The sequence below is a fragment of the Manis pentadactyla genome, chromosome 1, assembly GCF_030020395.1.
Source record: "Manis pentadactyla isolate mManPen7 chromosome 1, mManPen7.hap1, whole genome shotgun sequence".
In the NCBI taxonomy this organism is placed as follows: Eukaryota; Metazoa; Chordata; class Mammalia; order Pholidota; family Manidae; genus Manis; species Manis pentadactyla.
Window position 1 is genome coordinate 197,407,563 of NC_080019.1, and position 20,329 is coordinate 197,427,891.

The 20,329-nt window shown below is 59.3% G+C and overlaps 2 protein-coding genes across 5 annotated transcripts; both read right to left on the reverse strand.

The window, feature by feature from the left end:
* Positions 1-1,263: 1,263 nt before the first annotated feature.
* On the reverse strand, positions 1,264-8,108 carry LOC130679578 (collagen alpha-1(I) chain-like). Its single transcript, XM_057488755.1, has 5 exons — positions 8,092-8,108; positions 6,973-7,580; positions 6,622-6,837; positions 6,107-6,348; positions 1,264-2,265 (listed from the first exon to the last, which is right to left on the reverse strand). The coding sequence occupies exons 1-5, from the start codon at positions 8,106-8,108 to the stop codon at positions 2,059-2,061; spliced, it is 1,290 nt and encodes a 429-aa protein (XP_057344738.1). The 3' UTR covers positions 1,264-2,058.
* On the reverse strand, positions 7,686-20,265 carry C1H21orf58 (chromosome 1 C21orf58 homolog). 4 transcript variants are annotated; one of them, XM_036919365.2, is made up of 9 exons: positions 19,938-20,265; positions 19,072-19,132; positions 17,818-17,888; positions 16,979-17,125; positions 14,881-14,992; positions 10,234-10,373; positions 9,610-9,830; positions 9,126-9,189; positions 7,686-8,591 (listed from the first exon to the last, which is right to left on the reverse strand). In XM_036919365.2, the coding sequence occupies exons 1-8, from the start codon at positions 19,995-19,997 to the stop codon at positions 9,144-9,146; spliced, it is 858 nt and encodes a 285-aa protein (XP_036775260.1). In that variant the 5' UTR covers positions 19,998-20,265; the 3' UTR covers positions 7,686-8,591; positions 9,126-9,143. The 4 variants fall into 4 exon arrangements, with proteins under 4 accessions (XP_036775260.1, XP_036775261.1, XP_036775264.1 ...); XM_036919366.2 differs by lacking the exon at positions 7,686-8,591 and having other exon boundaries at positions 8,965-9,189; positions 19,938-19,999; positions 20,101-20,265; XM_036919369.2 differs by lacking the exons at positions 7,686-8,591; positions 17,818-17,888 and having other exon boundaries at positions 8,965-9,189; positions 19,938-19,999; positions 20,101-20,265.
* Positions 20,266-20,329: the final 64 nt, after the last annotated feature.

Consider the following 20,329-nt stretch of genomic DNA (forward strand, 5'->3'; position numbering starts at 1 on the left):
CCTCAGTGCCTGCTCGGAAGACTCGGGGTCTCGGGAGGCTCAGCACACTTGCCTGTGTATGGAAGCACTGTCCCCGTGTGTGGGGGACATACCCACGAATCACCAGGGCCTACAGAAACTGTGCAGGGGCTGTGGGAGGCAGGCCAGCCCCTCGAGGTCCCCGATTAGACCATTCCTGCAGGTGGGTGTGGCCCCAAGGTGCCCCACCGAGTAGCCCCGTCCCTCCCTTATGGCTCCTGTTTCTCGGGTGCCTCCTCGGTGCCCCCTGCTGTGTCGCCACCTGCCCCGGGCACGGGGCCCCAGCACAGTCCTGGGGGCTGTTGATCCCACCCACCCCCAGGCTGAAGACAGAACAGGAGCCGCGGTGGCTCCTGTCCCCTCCGCATACACACCTGGGGCAGGTCCCTGCTCCCTGCACCTGCCCGCACCTGCCCCTCCCTCAGGCCTCTCCAACTCAGGAGCAGAGACGCCAAGCCCAGACCCCTGGGGGTCATCTGCCATTTTTCGCAGCCCCATCTCCAAACTGTCCACAAAGGCTGCCAGCTGTCCCTTCCCGGCCATTGGTGACCACCGTCCACCTCTGATGGCCTGGCCTGTAGGAGCAGCCACCCACCGGCCCTGCCTCCCCCGGAGCTGCCGGGGCCCAGTCCCTCAGCAGCCGGACAGATCATGAAGCTGGTCCCGGGTGGGCTCCTGCTGGGTCCCTTGGGGCTCCCCGTGCCACCGTGTCCCTGTGACCTCCATGACCCCCACCTCCTGGCTGTCCTCACTCCCGCTGGAAGACTGACCCCCAAGCTTGGGGCCCCACACTTAGAGTTTGGGGCTCTTCATAGAAAAGCATATGCACTGAGGGGCAACCCTGGGTGTTCCTATCATGAAGGAAGGCGCACACTGCCTCCCACAGCACATGGCAGCCGGCCTGGGTGACTGTTTCCTCCAAACCCCGAGGCTGCTCCTGCCTCCGGGCCTCAGCTGACCCCACAGGGGCCTCCCGTGTGCACAGGGGCCTCCCGTCCGTGTGTGCACCGCTGCCTGCCCACCTCCTCAGGTCTGTGCTCACGCGACCCCTCGTCACAGTGCTTCCCCGGCCACCCGGCCCCCTCTGATCCTGCCTCTAGTGCACCAGCCCGACTCCCCTGCTGCCCTCCGTCTCTCATTTTGTCACTTGGGGAATGTCTATAGATGGAGTCCCTCGGTCTCCGACCCTCCAGATTTGGGTGGAGGACTGTCAGCCCCTGATCCTCGCTGACTAGTCATCCATAATCTGAATGGACCGGGGTTTTCTACCCTCACCTATGGAGGACATTTAGGGTCTTTGCACTGGGGCAAAGCTACCTTAACCTTTCTTGTGCAGGTTTCTGGGTGGACATCAATTTTCAACCCTTGGAAAAATACCGTGGAGCTCAGTGGCTGGATGGTGTGTCAGGAGTGTGCCCAAGAAGCACTTGCTGTCTACTAATCTGAGAGGGACCCTCATCTAGGATAGGTAACTAGCGCCCATGAAGGTAAGAAAGTCAGTCCATGAGAAAAGGATGGGCAAAGACTGGACGAGGCACTTCCCAAAAAGATGCCCAAGTGGGACTAAGCACCTGAATAGGTGCCCCACATCACTGTTCCGAAGGAAGACGAAGTCAGTACCGCCCAGCATCCCAGGACGCACCGCAGTGGGGCAAGTCAGAGCCCCTAGCTGGACCAGTGTATGTGCAGGCGGGGTGGCGAGAGCCCTCTGCATGGCCGGGCGGGCCGGCTATGCGAACGCCGTGGAAGGACTCGCTGAGGACAGACACACACACCCTCTGTGAGCCGACACGCCCTCCGCAAGGGACGCACCTGGCACGCAGCACCCATGTTTGCACGGGGTGTTCAGAGCAGGGCTGCTGCGCCTGTCACCAAACTGGAAGCGACTCTGCATCAGCCATGGGGTGGATAAAGAGCAGATGACATTGTGTGTATACATATGGATATACGTCATTGTTATACGTGCTCGAATAATGTACATGAGTCTACAAGCATAATGAAGGAATCTGACTTGAAAGAAGACATTTGGGGTGGTTCTTTTTAAATAAAGTTCAAAGAGGGGGACGAGAACTCAGCAGTTAGGAGAGTGGCTCCCCTGAGGAGAGGGCGGGCCTGGGACAGGTGTGTCCAGGGACGTGGGCTGCTTCTCGTGGCTGCTGTTCCCGCTGTGCACCTGCATGATGGTGGTGCTGTGCACGTGGGAGTCCCACACCTTCCATGTGTCTGCTCCACCTCACCTTGCAGAGCCTGGACTCGGGCGGGTGATGGGGTTACCGTCAAAAGCAAGCACACATTTGCCAGTTTGGACCCAACGCGGACCCGCCGAAGCCGGTCTGCGAGTCGGGGGAGGTGGGACTGCGGGCCGACTGCGCTGGGGTTGTGATCATGGTGCCTCTTTCTGCTGCCTGATATCCTGCTGCGAATGTGCCCTCGGAAGGACTCGGGCAGAAGTTTCCATGTGGGAAGGGCTGGCTCCGCGCAGCACCGGGGCAGACGGAAGCTCCCGAGGGCCGGGCGCTGCCCCCCAGCTGCGGGACCTCGTGGGAGGCAGGGCCTGGTGGGCGCTCAAGCCTCCCTGGGACAGGAGGCCTGCATCTCAGGAGCCCCTTTCCTCAGGTATCAGAGGCCGGGTGAGCGAAGCTGAGATCTTCAAACGTGCCCGGCACCTGATCTCTATGTCCCAGGAAACCAAACCGGTCAGACAGAGCTACTCAGGGGAATGGGGAGGTGGCCTCACAGGAGACCCTGGGCCCGGGGACCCCACAACAGCCCTCGTCCAGGCAGTTTTGACTCTGGGTCTGCAGTAAAAGGGGTTCGCCCTCTTGCCCCTCCACACACACGACGGTCAGCTGTCCCCGTGCCTCCTCCCCTCAGGATGTGCTCCACAAATCCTCAGCAGCTGAGCAGCAAAGACCAGGCCCCCTGCTGGCTGGTCATCCCGGTGGCGCAGGCCCAGGGCCAGGCAGGTGCAGCATGGGGAGTGCAGAGGGCAGGCAGGACACGGCCCTGTTACCTTCTCCCTGGAGGTGTCTTGGGAAGGTCCGTCCTGCCTTCCCAGCTGCAGGAAGTGGGAGGGCAGGAGGCCCTGGTGGTGGGATGGAGAGGCAGCTGCCTGGCGGGGCTGTGCACAGAAGGCGCTGAGCAGGCAGGGCGAGCAGGCCTCTGGCTCCCACGCCACTCCTGCCTGTGGGCACTCGGCCTCCTCCGGGCTGGCGGTGGGTCCCCTCTGTCCTGGCTCAGCCCAGCCTGTCCTCAGGAAGCCAGCCCTGCCCCTCCTCTATGCGCTCACCTCCCAGGGGAGGGTGCCAGCATCCCAGGTGGGGCTGCAGGTGTCCTGGGGGCCCAGTGGACTATGGCTGCCCCATGTGGGTCTGAAGGGTGGGCCAGAGGCAGCCATGTGCATTCTGAGGTCCCCCAATCTGCCCACCGCAGGATGTGCCCCACAGTCACACTCGGGGTCCTACCCAGGTCCCCAGGAAGGCTGGTGACAAGGGTGGGGGCTGATGATTCCTGCGGGTCCTTCCTGGGCAGACATCAGAGGCTGTCAGGTCAGAGGGAAGCAGAGCGTCCCCCTCGTGCCCTGAGAGCCCCTCCTGTCTGGATAGGTGGAACCCCGAAGTCCCCTTCCTTGCTGGTGGACACGGCGTGCTGTGCAGTCCTGAGGGCCTCCTTGAGGAAGCGCAGCCTTCGAGTCAGCCTGTGGCCGCACCTGGGGTCACACCCCAGGGGGTGGGGCAGGAGCCCTTCGACAGGCCCCCAGGCGGCCCTGTGCCCCTCCCTGTGCAGCTCATGGTCTGGGGCCGGGACATACGCGGGGAGCCCAAGCCCGCGGTCCCAGGTCAGAGGTGGTGCTGAGGGGCTGCGGCCCCTGGGACCAGCCTCACCTGGGCATCCTGAGCAAGTCACTGCCCCTCTGTGGCAAGTGGATCACTGTCACTTCAGACCATTTCCTTAAGTTTTCTTCTATTAAAGTGTCTCGTGTGGATGAGTCCCATTAAAGATGTCATGTCCACACATGACCAAAAGGCATGGGAAGGACATGGAGGGACCTTCTGAAGCACGTCCTGCCCTTCTGCATTTTCCAGGGAGTGGCTGGAATGCCCAGGGCCATTGAGGGTGAGCGGGAGGTGCCCTGGCATACCTGTCTGTGGGGAAGTTGGGGTTCCTATGGGCAGGATCCTCACTGAACTTAAACCACCTGATGATGTAACTGGCCTGTTGCTAGGCTGCCGCTTCCACACCTTTAGGCAATAAGCTGTTATTGCGCTATATAGAGAGCTTGGCCCAGTGCTCTGGGTGGAGGCAGAGACGCTAGTGTTCGACCTACCGATGGGAGAACAAGCCGGGTAATAACCCCTTTCACCCCAAGAATGTTCTACTGCCATTTCTTTGGTCACATTGACTCCATAGTTGACTTGCCCGGGGCTGAAACCCATTGGCAAGACACCGTCCCTCCTCCCAGGGCCCCGGCCCCAAGCCCTCCATCCCCTCTGTGTCAGTGCTGATTGAGCCTCGGGTCCTGATTACCCCTGAGGGCCCCACCAGTGGACCCCCAGCCCCGCTTGCCTGAGTCTGGACATGTCCTGCCACCTCTCTGCCCTGGGACCCCCCAGCACAGCCGTCCCCTCCTGGGGAAGAAAGGGCTGACCACCCAGCCCACAGGGCCAGCTGCCCCTGCCTGGTCCCTGCCCGGGCCATGTTGCAGCTGATGCCGTGGGTCCCAGAGGAGCCCCGGGGCCCCCACCTGGGCTCTCTGCTCCCACAGGGCTGGGCTCGCAGGGCTCTGTGCTCCTTCCCCGAGCCGAATGCAGGGCATTGAAATGAGCGCCTGTCTTGAGCCTGAAGCCCGCAGGTGCTCACACTGAGGCCCCCTGCAGAGCTGGGGGGAGAGTGGAGAGTTGGGGCCCCCTGCTCTTTCCTGTGGGGCAGAGGCTGCAGTGCACACAGCCCCCCGGAGCCCGGGGTGTGCGCACCCTCGTCCCGGCTGCTCCGTCTGGCTCTGGCCCCGGCTGGGACGTCCCGCCTGTGTGCTGCTCTGCCCCTCTGCCTGACCTCAGGCGGCTGCAGAGCCCTCCTCCCGCCTCAGCTATTCCAGGGGTGGCTGCTCTCCCCAGAAGCCCTAGGGGCTGGGCCTGCCTCGCTTGGGAATGCCTCCCGTTTGGACCCCTGTCAGGGAAGCCATGCCTGCAGGCTTGCCGGCCCTGCAGAGCCATCCTCCTGGGAGCCTGTGGGACAGGGGCCGCCCTGGGCACAGCACCTCCAATCTCAGTGTTCTCACAGGGGCCCAGTGCCCCTCGGGGCCCATGGGGTCTCTGCCAGGTCTTGAGCTGGCTGCGTCCTGAGCCTGTGCAGGGCAGCCCTGCCCTCTGGAAGAGGACCTGACCTCCTGCGTTTGGTGAGGCCCACCGCCCCTGCTGCGCAGCCGTGGGAGGTCACCGCGTCGGCCACCCGAGGACCCGGAGGGTGCGTCTGGCGGGGGACGTTTTGAGACGGGCGGGCCGGTCGGCAGTGGCGCAGAGCACTGAGCTCGCTGCAGGAAGCTCCCGGGACCCCCGGCCCCCTGCTTTCTGAAGCAAGGCGCTGATGTCTTTGTTACGATCCGGGCCAGAAAACAAACGTCTCTGGGCACCCGACACCAATTAGAACGCTCTGACTTTCTTATGGCTTCAGCTGAGTGGGAAGGATCGGGAACGTGGGCTTGGCAGGTGGTCTGGGCCACGCTCCTTGACTGGGGGAGAACCGCCCTGCAGACCCGCCGGTCTCTGGGTTGAGGGTGGGTCTGCTTGGAGACCCCAGCTACAGAGGCCGCTGATAGCGCGCTGCTGTGCCCTCAGCGCACCCGAGTCCCCCTGCGGCCGGGTGGGCGCGTCCCGTGGAGCCCCCAGGGCCCCCCCTGCCTGAGGGCTCTCCCCCACCCGGGGTTGCTTCGTCTTCTGCAAACAGGTGTCAGCCTCGGCGCGGGAGCGCGGTGCTCGGGGGATGACCTTCCGCTGGTGGGGACTCAGCCCAGCCGGGTGGGATGTGGGTTCCCGGAGAGGCTGAGCCCCGTGCCCACCCCGGCGCCCACTCCTCAGGGCCCTACACTGACCTTCCTCCTCCAGACGCGCTCTCCCGTGTCTTCCTCGGGGGCCTGGGACCGCCTGCAAGCACACCGCTTGCCCCAGTCACCCCCAGCTCCCCGCCTGCTTTGGGGACCCAAGGTCTGCGGCGGCTCCACACCGCCTGTGACTTTGCACGGATCGTCCGGTCTTGTGGACGCGAGCGTCAGCCCGGGAGGACAGAGACGGAAGAGCTGCCCGTGCTCATCGCAGCCGAGGAAGACGCACACCGCTGCAGAGAAAGGGGCCCGGGGCTGGCGGAGGGAGCCCGAGACCCTGCCAGAGGGCCGGGGCGGAACGCGGCAGCCTGGCGTGGGTCCCCGGGCAGTGCAGGAGGACCGTATGACGAGGAGGAGGACGAGAGGACGCAGCTTCCAAGGAGGAGGGTTTCCGTAGCGGGGATTCCGGAGGCCCTGCGGAAGCCCCGCGGCCCTGGGGTAGGTTTGCCGAGATGCTCCCGCCCATCAGAAAGTGGGTCCCGACAGCCCGTCAGCACCCGGCTCACCCTGTGTTGGTTCTGGGCGTCGGCGTAGGCCTGCGATTAGGACCCACGGCCTATGAGTCACGGGGCGCCCTTCCTCGTCATGGCTTCGAGCTTGTTTCTGAGGCCAAGTGCCGAGTGCGCGCCCTCCGCCGTTCTCGCAGTCCCGGCCCGACAACCAGGGGCTATTCCCGAGGACCCTCCGCCCTCCGCCCTCCGCCCCGTGGACCAGCCCCTTTCCTGTCTCTCAGTGGGCAGGGCGGCGGGTCGGGCTCCAGGACGGAACTCTGAGCACCTCGCCCGGAGAAGTGTTTGCTGAGTGACTGGCTGACGGCGCGGAGCCCCGACCCTGGAGGCGCCCAAGGGGCCCCGTACTTGGGGTGGGGCCGGAGGGTGTCAGAGCACAGGCCCCGGACGGCGGGGAGCGCGTCCCCCTGGCCTTGCGGCGCTGAGCCTCGCCCTGCCTCCCCTCCGGACCCTCCGTCCTCCTGGAATGGCGCTCCTGCTGGGTGTGCTGGGGAGCGGAGCACAGCGGGGGCTCCTGGGCAGGGACGGCCCACCGGCCCCGCAGCGCTGCTGTCACCGGCTGGCCCGTGGCTCCGTGTCCCCCAGGCCCCTGACAGGTCACCTCACGACAGCCCAGCAGGAGGGCCCAGTTATTCGCCCATTTCACAGATGGGGAAACTGGCTCAGAGCCGTCCTGGGCTGCCCGGCGGCAGGAGGGTGAGCGGGGTAGAGGACCCCCGTCCCTGACTCCGGACCACTTCCAGCGCCCGTTCCGTATGCAGCCTCCCGGGGCACAGGTCCCGGCCTCCCTGGCCTCTGTGCCCTCCCAGCCTTCAGCCCCCTCTGAGCTCTGCGGGCAGAGCCACCCCGTCTGCCCGGGGCAGCCAGCCTTGGGCACTGGGGCCCTCTGAGTGCTGGGACCAGCCTCCCCCACCGCCGGGACCAGGACTGTGCGCTGGGGATCCCGGGGCCCCTGCCTGCTGGCGGGGCCCCAGGGCTGGGCGTCCCCAGACTAGAGGCCCTCCAGGGCGTCTCCGCCGTGAGCACCCCCGCGCCCCGCCCCCCCCCCCCCCCCCCCCGCGCTGCCGTCTGCCTGGGATCACCTGCGTTGCTTTGTCCCTTTTTGCAACGTTGACTTTTGAGACCCTGTGGACCACGGGGATGTCATGCCGGGCGCTGGCCTTGGGTCGACAAATGGCTGCTGAGGTCTACGGTCTGTGGTTTGTTTTTCCAGCTTTGTACATTTTTCTGGTTTTGTTTCGGCCACAGAACGGCGGCCGTTTCCCTTCTGGCTTCTGGCTCTGGTGTCACAAGTACACCAGGGTCTCTACCCCACACCGTGCATGTATTTGCTAAGAGGGCTTCACTTAGGCACCTAATCTTTAACTCACCTGGGATACTTCTTTCCAAATAGAAAAGTGCTATTTCAAGTAAAGACAGAAATTAACCAGAGCCCTCGTAAAATATGTGGGCAGAGACAAAAAGCACCTGTCCTTTGATTCCATTGACGGGAAACATCAGAACAGAGGAAGGAGCAGAGAGAGAAAGCGGACTGGGGGCTGTGTGGGCTGGGAGGGGCAGTGGGTAGTGAGGGCCCTGGGACAGGGGTTGCTTTTGGGGAAGAACAACTCTGACCGGGTGGTGATGTTGCACACACTGTGCTGTACATAGTGCCCGGGAGGCATTCAATTTAAAGTGGTAAAAGCACAATTTCTTTAAAACTTATCACAGATAAAACCATTAACTATATAAAACAAACAAAATTCTACCAAAGGCAAACAGAAACATAACGGGAGGGAAGGACTGTTCTGGTAGGGGAGCAGGTGGACCGAGTGGTTGGGGAGCTGGTACTGAGGGTGGGGCTGGAACAGGCTGTCCCTGCAGGAGTGCAGGGTCCTCAGTGGGCCCTGGGTCCCCTGAGGCAGGTGCAGGAGCAGGGGCTCGCTCTCCCTAAGGGGATGTGGGGTCCTGACCCAGTTCTGGGTCCCCTGCAGGGGCGATATAGCAGAGGAAAACTGAATTAAATCCCTGGGTTTAGAATTCAACAGGAAGATTAACTGGAAAATGAACTCAGCCCCCGAAACCTTGTAACGATTGACAAAGGGCAGTTTCTTTCTGTTCTCCCTATTATCTGTTTCAGGTCAGAGGCAGTGCAGTGATTCTGCAGGACCCAAGACGCCCTGACCCGGGGCTCTGAGGAGGGCTGATGCTCGTGAACGCCCGGCCTGCCCCACAATTCCCCTTTAAAACCCTGACTGCTATGCTTCCGGGGGGCAGGGGCTCTTTAAGGCTCTAGCCCACCGCTCCCTCTTTTGCCGGCAAATTAATAAACTGTTCCTTTCCTCTCCTGAAAAGTTTTATGTGGCTGGATCTATTGCTCTGTCCTCTTACGGCGCCAGAGCTGTCTTTTCTGATGACACCCCTCTATTTTCCTGTGACCTTCCGTGTCCTGCACCCAGGGGCCAGGACTGCCAGGCTTCTCCCAGCCTTGTCCCGGGGGAGACAAGGGCCCTGCTGCTTACCTGGGCCCGGTCAGAGGCTCACAGACCCAGGGCCTCTCGGGGCAGCACACCTCCAGGCGCCACCCTAAGGAAGGGCAGGGTGTCCCTGGGTGTAGTCACCGCCTCTGCCTGCTCGCAGCCGCCCACCGCAGGCGATCACCCTGCCAGGGCGAGGGCGAGGGCTCTCACAGCCCTGCTCGCTCCACATCCCCAGGACATGTGCCCTGGGTGGACAGATGAGCCAAGCCACGGAGAGCTTCCCCGGGGAGGCTGGGGTGGGGCCCCACTCAGCCCACAGTCGTCCGGAGCCGGGGCTGCCATGGCCCCACAGACATCCTGCTGGGAGATGGCAGGGCCTTCCCAGGCTCCTTTCCAGATTCCCTGCCACAGCCTAGGGACCCAACAATGACGGACACCCACTGGCTTCTCAGCAAGCAGGAGAAGGGGCAGCCCAGGGCCTGGGATCCTCTTGCCCCCCAGGCCCAGGAAGCTGGACCTGACTTACCCAGAGGGGCCGGGCACGTGGCGCACTGCAGGCAGGAAGCCGGTGGCAGGCGGGAGGGTGGTGGCTGAGACCACGGAGGGCCACATGGAGTAAGCCCCTGAGGGGCCAGGGGCAGGAACGGCCTGCAGGGGAGCTGGGGGTGCGTAGTGGTGGTGGTGGTGCACAGAGGGCGGCTTCTGCCTCTCAGCTCGGAGGACGGCGGGGTTAGCCCACTGTGGGTCCTCAACACAGCACACACCAGCCTGCTTCAGCAGGGACCACAGACCACTTCTGGCCGCCCCTTTCCCTCCACCTGGTTCCCGACTTAGGGTGATGGGCAGCAATGGGGGGCAGTGATGGCAGGGGGCACGGAGGGGATAGGAGGGCCAGGCTCCTGCAGAGCTCATCTGGCTCAAGGAGGAGCTTCTTGGACCCTGAACTGCACAACACCGCTCCTCCTCTGGGGGTGCTGGGGAACTTTTGCAGGTTCGTGGCCAGATCACAAACCTGGAGCCAGAAATGTGCTTTTCAGTTACACAGGTGCGCACATTTCCAGAAAAAAAGCCACCCAGGGCTTCTGGTTTTGATTTGGATGGTCTCTCTCCATGGCCTTATGGCTTTGGTGTCTGTCCCAGAGGAGCCTACCTGTAGAGTGGGGTGCAGGGGGGCAGCCTGTGGTCCCGGGGAAGGCGCGAGCTTGGAGGGGGGCAGGGCTCTGAGCATCAAGCTGTGCATGATGACCTGGTGCAGCTGAGCATTCTGCAAGAGCATCAGCTCTACCACGTCTGCAAGGAGAGGCAGTTGCATTCCACGTCCACAGAGGGCTGGTGGACTGGCGGGTGTCGTGTTTGCAGAAGCCGGTATGGCACATTGGGAGCAGCAGAGAGCCTCCCAGCCCAGGTGTCCCAACCAGCCCCAGGGCCCAGGCGGCTGTTCCCCCTTCCTGCCGCTGCCCTGACCCTTGCTGATTCCTCAAGTGCCCCTGGGCTGCTGGTGGCCATCAAAGGTGTGTTCTCATCCCCAGGACCTCTGAATGTGGCCTTAGGAAAAGGGTGTTTGCAGAAACTAAGAATTTTGAGAAGGTCATCCTGGATTGTCCAAGCGGGCCCCGAATCCCAGGACAAGAGTGTCTGTGAGTAAGGCCGCGGGAGGTCTGAGACTGACCCAGAGGAGAGGCCACGTGGGGACGGAGTGACAAAGGGAAGCACCCAGAGCTGGAGGAGGCAGGAGGGACCCTCCCTGGAGCCTCTGGGTGGAGAGCGGCCCCAACCACTTGATCTGGGGCTTCTGGTCCCCAGAATGAGAGTCCAGTTCTGTTGTTTTAGGACCCTGGTAACCCCAGGAAATGAGAATATTCACCAACATGTGTGTTTTGTCAGTGTGAGAGTAAACATGCTACTTCCACAGCAGTTAGGGCACCGGGGCTCCCAGTCAAGCATGCAGGAGCCTGGGGACCAGGGCTGGGGGTACCCCACAAACACAGCCATGAGCTGGGCATGCTGGCAGACGGCCTTCCTGCTCCGAGTGCAGTTCTTTGCTGGGTCTCCAGCCTGCCAGCCCACCCTGCAGATTTTGGCCTAGGTGAGCCTCCATAATCACTTGGGCTAATTCCTTTCCTACACCTTCGCATGTACACACCCTGTCGGCTGTGTTTCTCTGGAACACCTTGACTGACACACATTTGGCCAGAGGGCCTGGAGCAGAGGGGCGGGGTGGGGGGGTGTTAGAGCCAGATGTGTTCAGCACAGCTGCGGGGACTCCTGTCCCCGCCAGATAACATGGGGTGTGAGCGGCCGCCCAGTCTGGGCAGAGAGCCACACGGGCCTGGCAGGGGCGGTCTGCCACACAGCAGCACCCACTGAGAGGGAAGCTCCCTGGCCAGGCCCAGGGATTCCTGCTGGGCAGCATCAAGCATGAAGGGATCACTGAGAGGAGGGGGCAGAAGCGGGCCTGCGGTTTGCTCTGGGCTGGGGTGAAGGGCGATCCGGCGCAGGGAGGCAGTCCCGATGGATGGTACAGGGCAAAGCATGCCCCATACCCCTACAAAAACACAGCATGACTCACAAATCTATTCCAGATGGGTCGTGAATCTACAGGCGAAAGGCCACGATTCAGAAGCCAATAGAAAGGACCTTTCTCATAAGGACTTCTTAAACAGGACAGTGGCTCTGACCTAAAGGGGAGAGCCTGAGAGCCTGAACCTCTGTGCAGAGAGGGAGGGGCCAGGCCACACAGGGCTTGGTATTTGCTGTACAGAGAACAAAGCAGGGCCCATTTTAGAATATGTGAAGAATCCCTAGAAATCAGTAAGAGAGGCAGACAACCTGTAAGGAAAGTGGGCCACACAGCTGAATGGCTCTCCATAAGAAAGGGTATCCAAATGGCTAATAAACACGTGAAAGACAGAACGCAAGCCAAAGCCGGAATGAGTCACCATGACCAGCGCACCAGAAAGGCAAGATGAGAAATCACAAACACCAAGTGCTGGTGACTTGCTGCAAGCACCAGAAAGTCTCACTCACTCCTGTGGGATGTAACGGGGTCCTGCCATGTTGGAAGACGAGTATTTCCTGACCCTGCCACCTCCTTCCTAGGCATTGACCCGGAGGCAATGCGCGTGACCACCCCTAGGGGACGAGGCCTGCTCGGAGCAGCACTGTCACGGCAGCCCTGGCAGAAGGCCCTGGGCACGCAGCCCCAAAAGAACAGCCCACACTTTATGGGACCATACGACCGAGGGGTGGTGAGCAGGTCATGGCCCCCAGCAGCGCCTGCATCCTGTTCCCCAGAACCGTGAATGTGTCCCGTGCATGGCAGAAGGCACATCAAGATATGTCACAGTAAGGTGCACATGGTTAACACCACGAACACATGGTTAAGATGGTAAATTTTCCCACCACTTTAAAAATTAGTTAATTTTAAAAGATAATCTTGAGGTGGAGAGATTATCCTGGATTATCTGGGTGGGTGCAATGTAATCACAGGAGCCTTAGGCATTGTTGGGAGAAGATAACTATCAAAGTAGATTTGAATATCCAGCAAGACCAGGATTTAAGAACAAGAAGAAAAAAATGGGCAAGAAAGTAAACACCAAGGGGCTTCAATAGCCCATTCTGAGGGGACTTGTAGAGGATATATTTCAAGATGATAGAAAATGATCCCAGAAGGACAGTTCATGTACGATAAGGGTGGTAAAGATGTGAGGTGAACTCAGACGACATTTTCTATATGGATCACACTAGTGTCTGTTTCTGTGACATCGCCTGAAATGTAGGCCTGAAGCAGAGCGCAGCCTGGGGGAGGCGGGGAGGCAGTGGGGGCTGTGGTGTCGCGAGTTCCTTCCAGCCATGGGGGAGGAGCCAGCAGTTCTCCAGAGGGCTTGTAGTCATCTTGACAAATTTTGTGTGTTTGTATTCAAGTGTTCGATCCAGCAGGAATTTGTTTGGGTGGGGAGGAGAGGGTAAGGAACTTGACTTTACTCTGTGTAAATGGCTAGCTGCAAAGTGAGTGTTTCACTTTTTCCCATGGATTTTAAACGCCACTTTTTCATTTTGAAGGCATACAAGCATTTGTACCCACAAGCGTGCACACATGCCAGCGCACGAATGCACACGTGCAGACACGCAAAAGCATATACATGGTTGCTCAGGTTGCCTTGGAACCTGACAGACCACCTGGACCAGGTTAATCCGGAAAAGCTGAGGGGGGGTGGTGGGAGGCTGGCAGAGCGCCTCTGTGGGTCTGCACCCGGGGCCAGGCTGGGCGCACATTATAAGGTGTGATTAGATGAGCTGGTATTAGTCCCCGGGACAGAAGTGAGACACTGATCAGACTCTACACACAATCTGGCCCCAAGACTCCTAACTTTGTCAGGAAGATACAAACTACACAAGTAAACTACCACCCCTCCTGTTAAAATGGCTGAGGTTCAAAAGGCTGTTCGTGCTGAGTGCTGGTGAGGAGGCGGAGTAACTGGAGACCTCATGCCTTGGGGCTGGAAGTGCAGAATGGCGCTGCCACCTGGGGACAGTTGGGCAGTTTCTTTGAAAGTTAAACACACATCTGCCACCTGATTCAGCCCTTCCACTCCTATATATCTACCCAAGACAAATGGAAACGTGTCTACAGGAAGACTCAGAGGAGAATGTCCATGGCAGCTTTTTTGGTGATAACTAAAAACTGGTGTGGATAAAGTGAAGTCTCCTGTGGCCAGGATTCTCACCTGGCCCTGGTCGGCTAGCTCACTACACACGTGTGGGCAATATGTTGCTATTGACGCTATAAAAAGAGCTCCTCCCAGTGCTCTGGGTGTAACATGGTGGCAGGGCTGCAAGGTTGAGGAGAGCAGAGCAGAGGCTGGAGTGGGCAGTGTTGAGGACAGAGGCCCAGAAGACGGCTGTGCAGACAGAGGGGCCCAGAGGCAGAGACCGGCTTGCTGTGTGCAGACTTGCTCTGAGTGAATGGGATTTTAGTGACTGACCTGCCACTGTGGAAATAAAGTTGGTTATAACCCTTTCACCCCAAGAACATTCTACTGCCATTTCTTTGGTCACATTGAATCCATAGTGGACTTGCCTGGGGCTGAAACCCACTGGCCAGACACTGGAAACAACCAGAATGTCCCTCAACAGTGAGAGGGTGGACACATGGCACACCCACACAGTGGACTGTTGCCAGCAGCCACAAGGACCCACGGCTGGTGTGCCCAGCTAGAGTGGTGAGTCTTACACCAATTTTGCTGAAAGAAGCCATACAAAAGGGAGTATGCACTCTGTGACTGTGGCTGTATAAAAACTGAGAAAATACAAAGTAATGTATAGCAGCAGAAGCTGATCTGCAGCTGTTTGTGGGGGACAGAAGGTAGGGGTCAAAAGGAGGAGGAAAACTTTGGGGTGAGGGGTGTGTTTGCAATTTTGACTTAGTGATGGCTTCATGGGTAGTATTTATGTCAAAACTTACCACATCTTATATGCATTCTATTCCATGTCATCTCAACAAGCTGCTTTAAAAATCAAGTATTTAAAAGTTACTTAAAAAGCAATTTAACTAAGGTTTTCACATAGCTAATACTTTGATGAGTTCTTTCAATTCCTAGTCTAGTCTTTCTTTTACCTTGGAGATAGCCATCAAATAAGGATTTCTTAAAGTTATGATTATTTTCATGTTTGTAAATACATAGTTTCAGTTGAGTGGCCAAAAGCTGGCCCTGAATGACTATCCTGCTTACAAAAATATATTTTCTTTCTGTAGAGAATGTTATAAGCCCATAACAATATTAATACGAACACTCACCTTCCTTGATACTTCCGGACCTTTGAGTGGGGAAGGCCTGGGGAGGGGCAACCTGTGCCACGAGTGGCTGCGGAGGCAGCTGCTGGCTGCTGGCGGCAGGAGGACGGGGCGCCTGGGGATAGGGTGACGGTGAGTCACCTGAACGGCCCCTGGGGACAGTGTCCTGTGGCATCTGCCCTCCCGTCGCCCTCCAGGCCCCCCATCCACCCACCCGCACATCTCCAGTCATCCACCATTCCAAGAGGATCTTTAAATTATCTAAATAGACGGCTGAATAGACAGATGTTCAAATTTGTCTGTCAGGACGTGGCATGTCATGGACTGAATGTTTGTGCCCACCCCCAAATCCATATGTTGAAGCTCTCCTCTCCAGTGTGATTATATTTGGAGACAGGGCCTGTGAGGAGGTGACAAAGGTTAAATGAAGTCTTAGGGGCAACTGATCTAATAGAGCTGGCATCCTTACAAAAAAAGATAGAGACACCAGAGAGCTCTCTCTCTGCCACGCAGAAGGCAGCTGTCTGCAAGGCAGGGCGAGAGCCCTGTCCAGTACTGGGTGGGCTGGCACCTTGATCTTCGGCTTCCAGCCTCCAAAAGCCGTGAGAAACACATTCATGCCGCCTACACCGCCCATCTGCAGCCCTGCGTCTCGGCTGCCTGAGCTGTCCGCCACTTGGCAATTCTGATGTTTCCCGGGCTTCCTGTCTGCAGCAGGCTGAGTAACGCCTGGTTTCAGTGATTCTGCCCTCACAGAGGCAGCCAAGGAATCTGTCATGGAAACAGGTTCTGGCTTCCTGGCCATGACCTCTGGCTTCTCTCCTGAGTTAAATGATGAGACTGGTCCTATGAAACTTCAATTACGAACATGACAGGAGGCTGGTATTTCACACCATTTTATGTGTTACGGGTTCATTATTCTTTTGATTTTTTTCCCCCAGACACTTAGAAGTGTAAAACCATTCTTGGCTTGCAAGTTGTACAAAAACAGATGGCAGGTCAGCTTTGGACCCTGGCTGTGGCGGGCCAGCCCCTGCATAGAGGCCCTCGGAGCCCTGTGCCTGTCCCGGCTGAGAGGACCTCTGGGTCCAGATCCCAGGGGACTCTCGGGGTGACACGAGAAAGTGAGGAAAAACTCTTGTTTTTCCGGGATCGCTGGGGCTGGGGCTGAGACACACACGAATGTCTGGGCCCTGGGGAACTGCAGTAAGTGTGGATGTGTTTGGATCTGGGGGACCCCTGGCACTTATGCCCCACCCCTCCACCAATCCTGGAAGGAGGTTCCAGGTTTGGAAGACCAGAAGGCACAGTGGGGATCCCTGGGACCTGGACACAGATGGCCCAGGGCTCCACTAGCACAGAGCCCACTTCTCCCCCGACTCCTGCTGCCAGGTCCTCCCCCCAAGGACAGATGCCCTCCAGGCCACAGATCCTGCCTGCTGGCACCATCAAGCCCTGGCCTGCCAGTGCAGAGCCTTCTCTACATGGCCCTGCCCACCTCTTCGGGCTTCTCTTCCTCCCAGTCACACCGACTTTTCCTGCGCTGTGATGTGCCAGGTCCCAGACTTCTGTGCTGCCTCTGCCCCCAGCTGCCCTCTGATACGTCCCCCGTGCTTAAGAAAGTCAGAGTTGCTTTCCATTGCTTGCAACTCAGAATGCTGGATAAGGTATGAGGCTCAGAGCTGGAAAATTCTTTTACCTTTTTACATTCTGCCCTTGTAGTAGGTCTTAAGCCTCTCCTCATCATGAGTAAGTATTGAAAAAGAGTTGGCAAACCTCTGAGCCCATTAATTGTGCTCCTAGTGCAGAGGTCAGGCCCTGCGGCTGGAGGCAGGAAGGCCAAGTTGGAATCCCAGCCTCTTCTCTGTGACGAGAAGGTAAGACACCCCCTCCCCGAAGCCAGGTCTCAGAGCGTGGCTAAGAGGGGCCACAGAAGCCACCAAACAGGACCTGGGACAAGGCGGTCGCCTGCTGGCTCGGCTCCTAGCCAACTGGCACCGTTCAGAGCACACCGTAATGCTGCTTGTGGACCACAGTGACAGGCATGGTGGGGCCCGAGGCTCTGCTCCCCCCACACTGGTCCGCCATGATGAAGACTTACCCAGTGTCGGATGACCTGGGGTGACTCAGGGGCTGGTGGAGGTGGAGGGATGGGGGAGGTGCCCGGGGTCAGCGTGGGCCCGAGGGCTCCTCTGTGCAGCCCCCTCCAGGTGTGGGCCGGGGAGACTCCATCCAGGAGGTGGTGTTCCTACAAGGCCAGTGCAGAGCCGGCTGGTGTGGCTGGGGGAGGCTGGGTGACAGGCCTGGCAGGCGGTGCACATGTGTGTGGCCCACTGTGCACAGGGCTCGGGCTGACCATCCCGGGTGCCCTTCCCTGGGGGGCACAGCCTCTTGGGATTGGAGCCGGGGCCCTCATGGGACACACATGAGAATAACACTCCTTCTCAATTTAGCAGATGATGGGAACTGGCTCAGGGTGCCCTTTGTCACCAGCCAGGAGAGCGTGTGCTCTTCCCACTGCAGAGCGGTATCTGCCACAACTGCCCACTGGACTCCAGTGACCTGTTTGCATGGTCAGTGTGCTACTGGTAGATTTAGTTTGGATGAAGCCCTGGGGCATCTTAGAATTCCTCTTTCTGTGGGAATGGACTCTTTAACCTGCATTTCTGCCTTGGACAATATGCAGCCACAGCAAGTTTTCTAGCTAATAACAGCTGTTTGAGCCCTGGCTACAGGACGTGTGTGTGCATGTTCTACTTGATCCCTGAAGTCCATGTTCTAGGTGTGAAGTCCCCCCTGCTCACAATTCTATTATCTGCCCCAAGTCACCAGCATCAGAGAGCCAGGGCTGGGCATGGAAGGCCTCCCGAGCCACCGGTCTGGGCCAGTGGCTTCAGCCCCAGAGAGCTGGCCCAGGTCCAGGCGACAGCCAGCACTTACCCGGAGTCTCTGCAGAGCGTCCTTCCTCCTCAGGGCGCTCCTCAGGGCCGCATCTGGCCTGGCCTTGTGTCCTGGAGGAAGCGCACCGAGGAACCTCCAGAACCCCCAACCAGGACCTGGGGTGACCTGTCCCAGAGGAGGGGCCAGAGCCTTGGGGAAGGGTGGGCAGGGGCCACCCCCGACCTGGGGCCTCCAGGAAGCTCAGGCTCATTCCCGGAAAGAGCTGGAAGTCATGTCATGTGGACGGCACCAGGGTGCCCCTGCAGTGCTGAGATAGAAAGCCCCCCAGGCTCCACTGGACTCTGGGGAGAGGAAGGAGGCCCTCACGGGACTCTGAGCCTGGGCTTCGGCTGTCTGGAGCCACCCGGTGGTCATCAAGCATCAGGCAATGCTGTCCACGGCATCCTGGAGTCCACACCTCCCCGAAGGGTCCGCTCAAGAGAAGGCTCTGAAAGGGTCTGTTGGGCCCGGCTGGGGCTCTGGCATCTTTTCCTCTGGGCATGACAGACCCGTCCCCCTAGCTGGGTGCCTGAAGCAGCTTGTCCCCTGTAGGGGCCCAGGAGCCCCAGTTCCCTGGCCCATTGGCATTCCATGGATCTGCTCCTGCCCCTTGGTTAGGTGACCTGGCTTGGGATTTTCTATCTGGATTTGGGCCCTGGGCTCTGCTTGCTGCCCTCGGGAGCTGCCCAGAGCCCCCATAGCCCAAGGGCTACCCTGAGCTTTGAAGAACTGGCAATGTGCCTGTAGGCCTTCCCAGCACCTCACCAGATGTCCCTGATCCCAGACACCATCACCAGGAAGGCTGTACCCGCCACTGGTTCCTGTGGCCTGAGCATCTGACCACAGGCAAGGGTTGGCGGGTGCATGGGGTATGTGGTCTGGGGGCCAGAGGATATGAGACAAAACGTGGACAGACAAGCCCCCCACCCCCCTGAACAAGCTCAGGGCCATGTGGGTCTGATCCCTTGCATCCACTTCTGAACTGGGCAGCCTGGGGCAGATTATCATACCTCTCTAGGCCTCTGCTTTCTCATCAGCAAAATGGGAATGATGAATGTACCCCCTCCTGGGGTTTGATAAGACTTGAGGGTGTGCTTAGCTGGTGTGTGTGTGTGTGTGTGTGTGTGTGTGTACGCACGCATACATTTTAAAGAAGAAAACAGAAGCCTTTCCCCGAATGTAAAGGAAAAGCATTAAGACAGCCTTGCCAGAAACAGGAGGGAAGGGCCTGCTCCAAGTGGCTGGTGCCCTTACCCAGAGTGAGGCGGGGGTCCTCTGAATCCCTTTCCACATTCTCTCTTTCTTGCTCAAGTTTCTGTGAGGAAAAGAGACAGAGACAGGGAATGGCTCCAGTCCCAGGCTTGATGAGGGTGGGGCCTGGCCTGGGCCACCCTGGGCTCCCCAATGACTCAAAGGGCTCTGAGGGGACCAGCACCCCAATGGAGGTGATGGGGCAGGAAGTGCTGTGCGGCTGAGGTGCAGCACAGGCGGCTAGGACCTTCATGCTCTCAGGACGTGCGGGTCACCCTCTCCGCACCTTGCTCCACCTTGAAATGTAATTCTAACGCTCTGACACATCCAGCCCCCTTCAGGCGGCATTCTGAAGAGCTTGACCCAGGCCACCCTGACTGCCCCAGTGAGCCCTGGGCTGAAGAGCCAGTCCAGGCTGTGCGGGGGTGACTTCTGCCAGCCCCTCCAAGGGCCACCTGGATAGAGAGAGGAACGGGGGCATGGCAGCAGAAGAGAACAAAGCGGCAGGGGACCTGACCACACAGCGGTGCCTTGGGGTGGGGACAAGAGCCAAGCACAGGTGCGCCAGACTGGGGCTTGTGCCCAGCAGCCTCTCTGCCTTCCTTAAACATGAAGCCAGGAGGTTCTGCAGGGGGGCTTCGTGGGCCTAGTTGAGTTCTGCCTGTGGGTGAGTGCCTGCCACCTATTGGCAGAAAATGCCAGAAGAACCTACTTGGTTCTGGATAAAACAAAGAAGAAAGGCAAGAAACCACAATACGACCACGAGATGAGAATGGTTGGAAAGGGTTTGCTTTGGGAGCAGCACGCTCATGGGTGCAACAACTTCCTCCCTTTTAAAGCCGCGTGTCTGAACAAGCCCCCCGCCTCACCTTCTCCAAGAGTTTCAGGGTCAGTCGAGTCATTTGATCTGCCACCGAGGAGTCCAGCATCCCTGGAACACAGGAGAGGAGAGGGGACCCTGCGGGTCTGCCTCCCTGCCCAGCTGTGGGCACCTGCAAGAAAGAATTGCTCAGCTCAGAGAAGCAGCCCCACCGGGTGCAGTGAACAGTGCCTGTGCTGTGTGCGGGAGGGTGGCCACATCCCCTGGCCTGTGGGCTCTGGGGCCACTACACCATTGCCATGGCAATTGCTAGGTGACACAGACACAGGGAGGCCCCGGGTTGCCAGGTTTCCACTGAGAGGGCTTTCCAGTACTGCCTGGTCTCCATGCAGGGTTTACCTGTAAACACTGCTGATCCACAGGCGTGGCCAGGCAGGGCTC

What these genes read in the sequence shown, in the direction of transcription:
- LOC130679578 (XM_057488755.1), bottom strand. An exon ending in ACCCTCCGGCCCCACCCCAA is followed by an intron (nt 6,838 to 6,972) that starts GTACGGGGCCCC and finishes ACTGAGAGACAG; the next exon opens with GAAAGGGGCTGGTCCACGGG. An exon ending in ACGCCCAGAACCAACACAGG is followed by an intron (nt 6,349 to 6,621) that starts GTGAGCCGGGTG and finishes CTTTCTCTGCAG; the next exon opens with CGGTGTGCGTCTTCCTCGGC.
- C1H21orf58 (XM_036919365.2), bottom strand. Translation starts at nt 19,997, where the DNA reads ATGCTGGACTCCTCGGTGGCAGATCAAATGACTCGACTGACCCTGAAA. An exon ending in CCCTGAAACTCTTGGAGAAG is followed by an intron (nt 19,133 to 19,937) that starts GTGAGGCGGGGG and finishes TTTTCCTCACAG; the next exon opens with AAACTTGAGCAAGAAAGAGA. An exon ending in GTCCGGAAGTATCAAGGAAG is followed by an intron (nt 10,374 to 14,880) that starts GTGAGTGTTCGT and finishes CTCTCCTTGCAG; the next exon opens with ACGTGGTAGAGCTGATGCTC.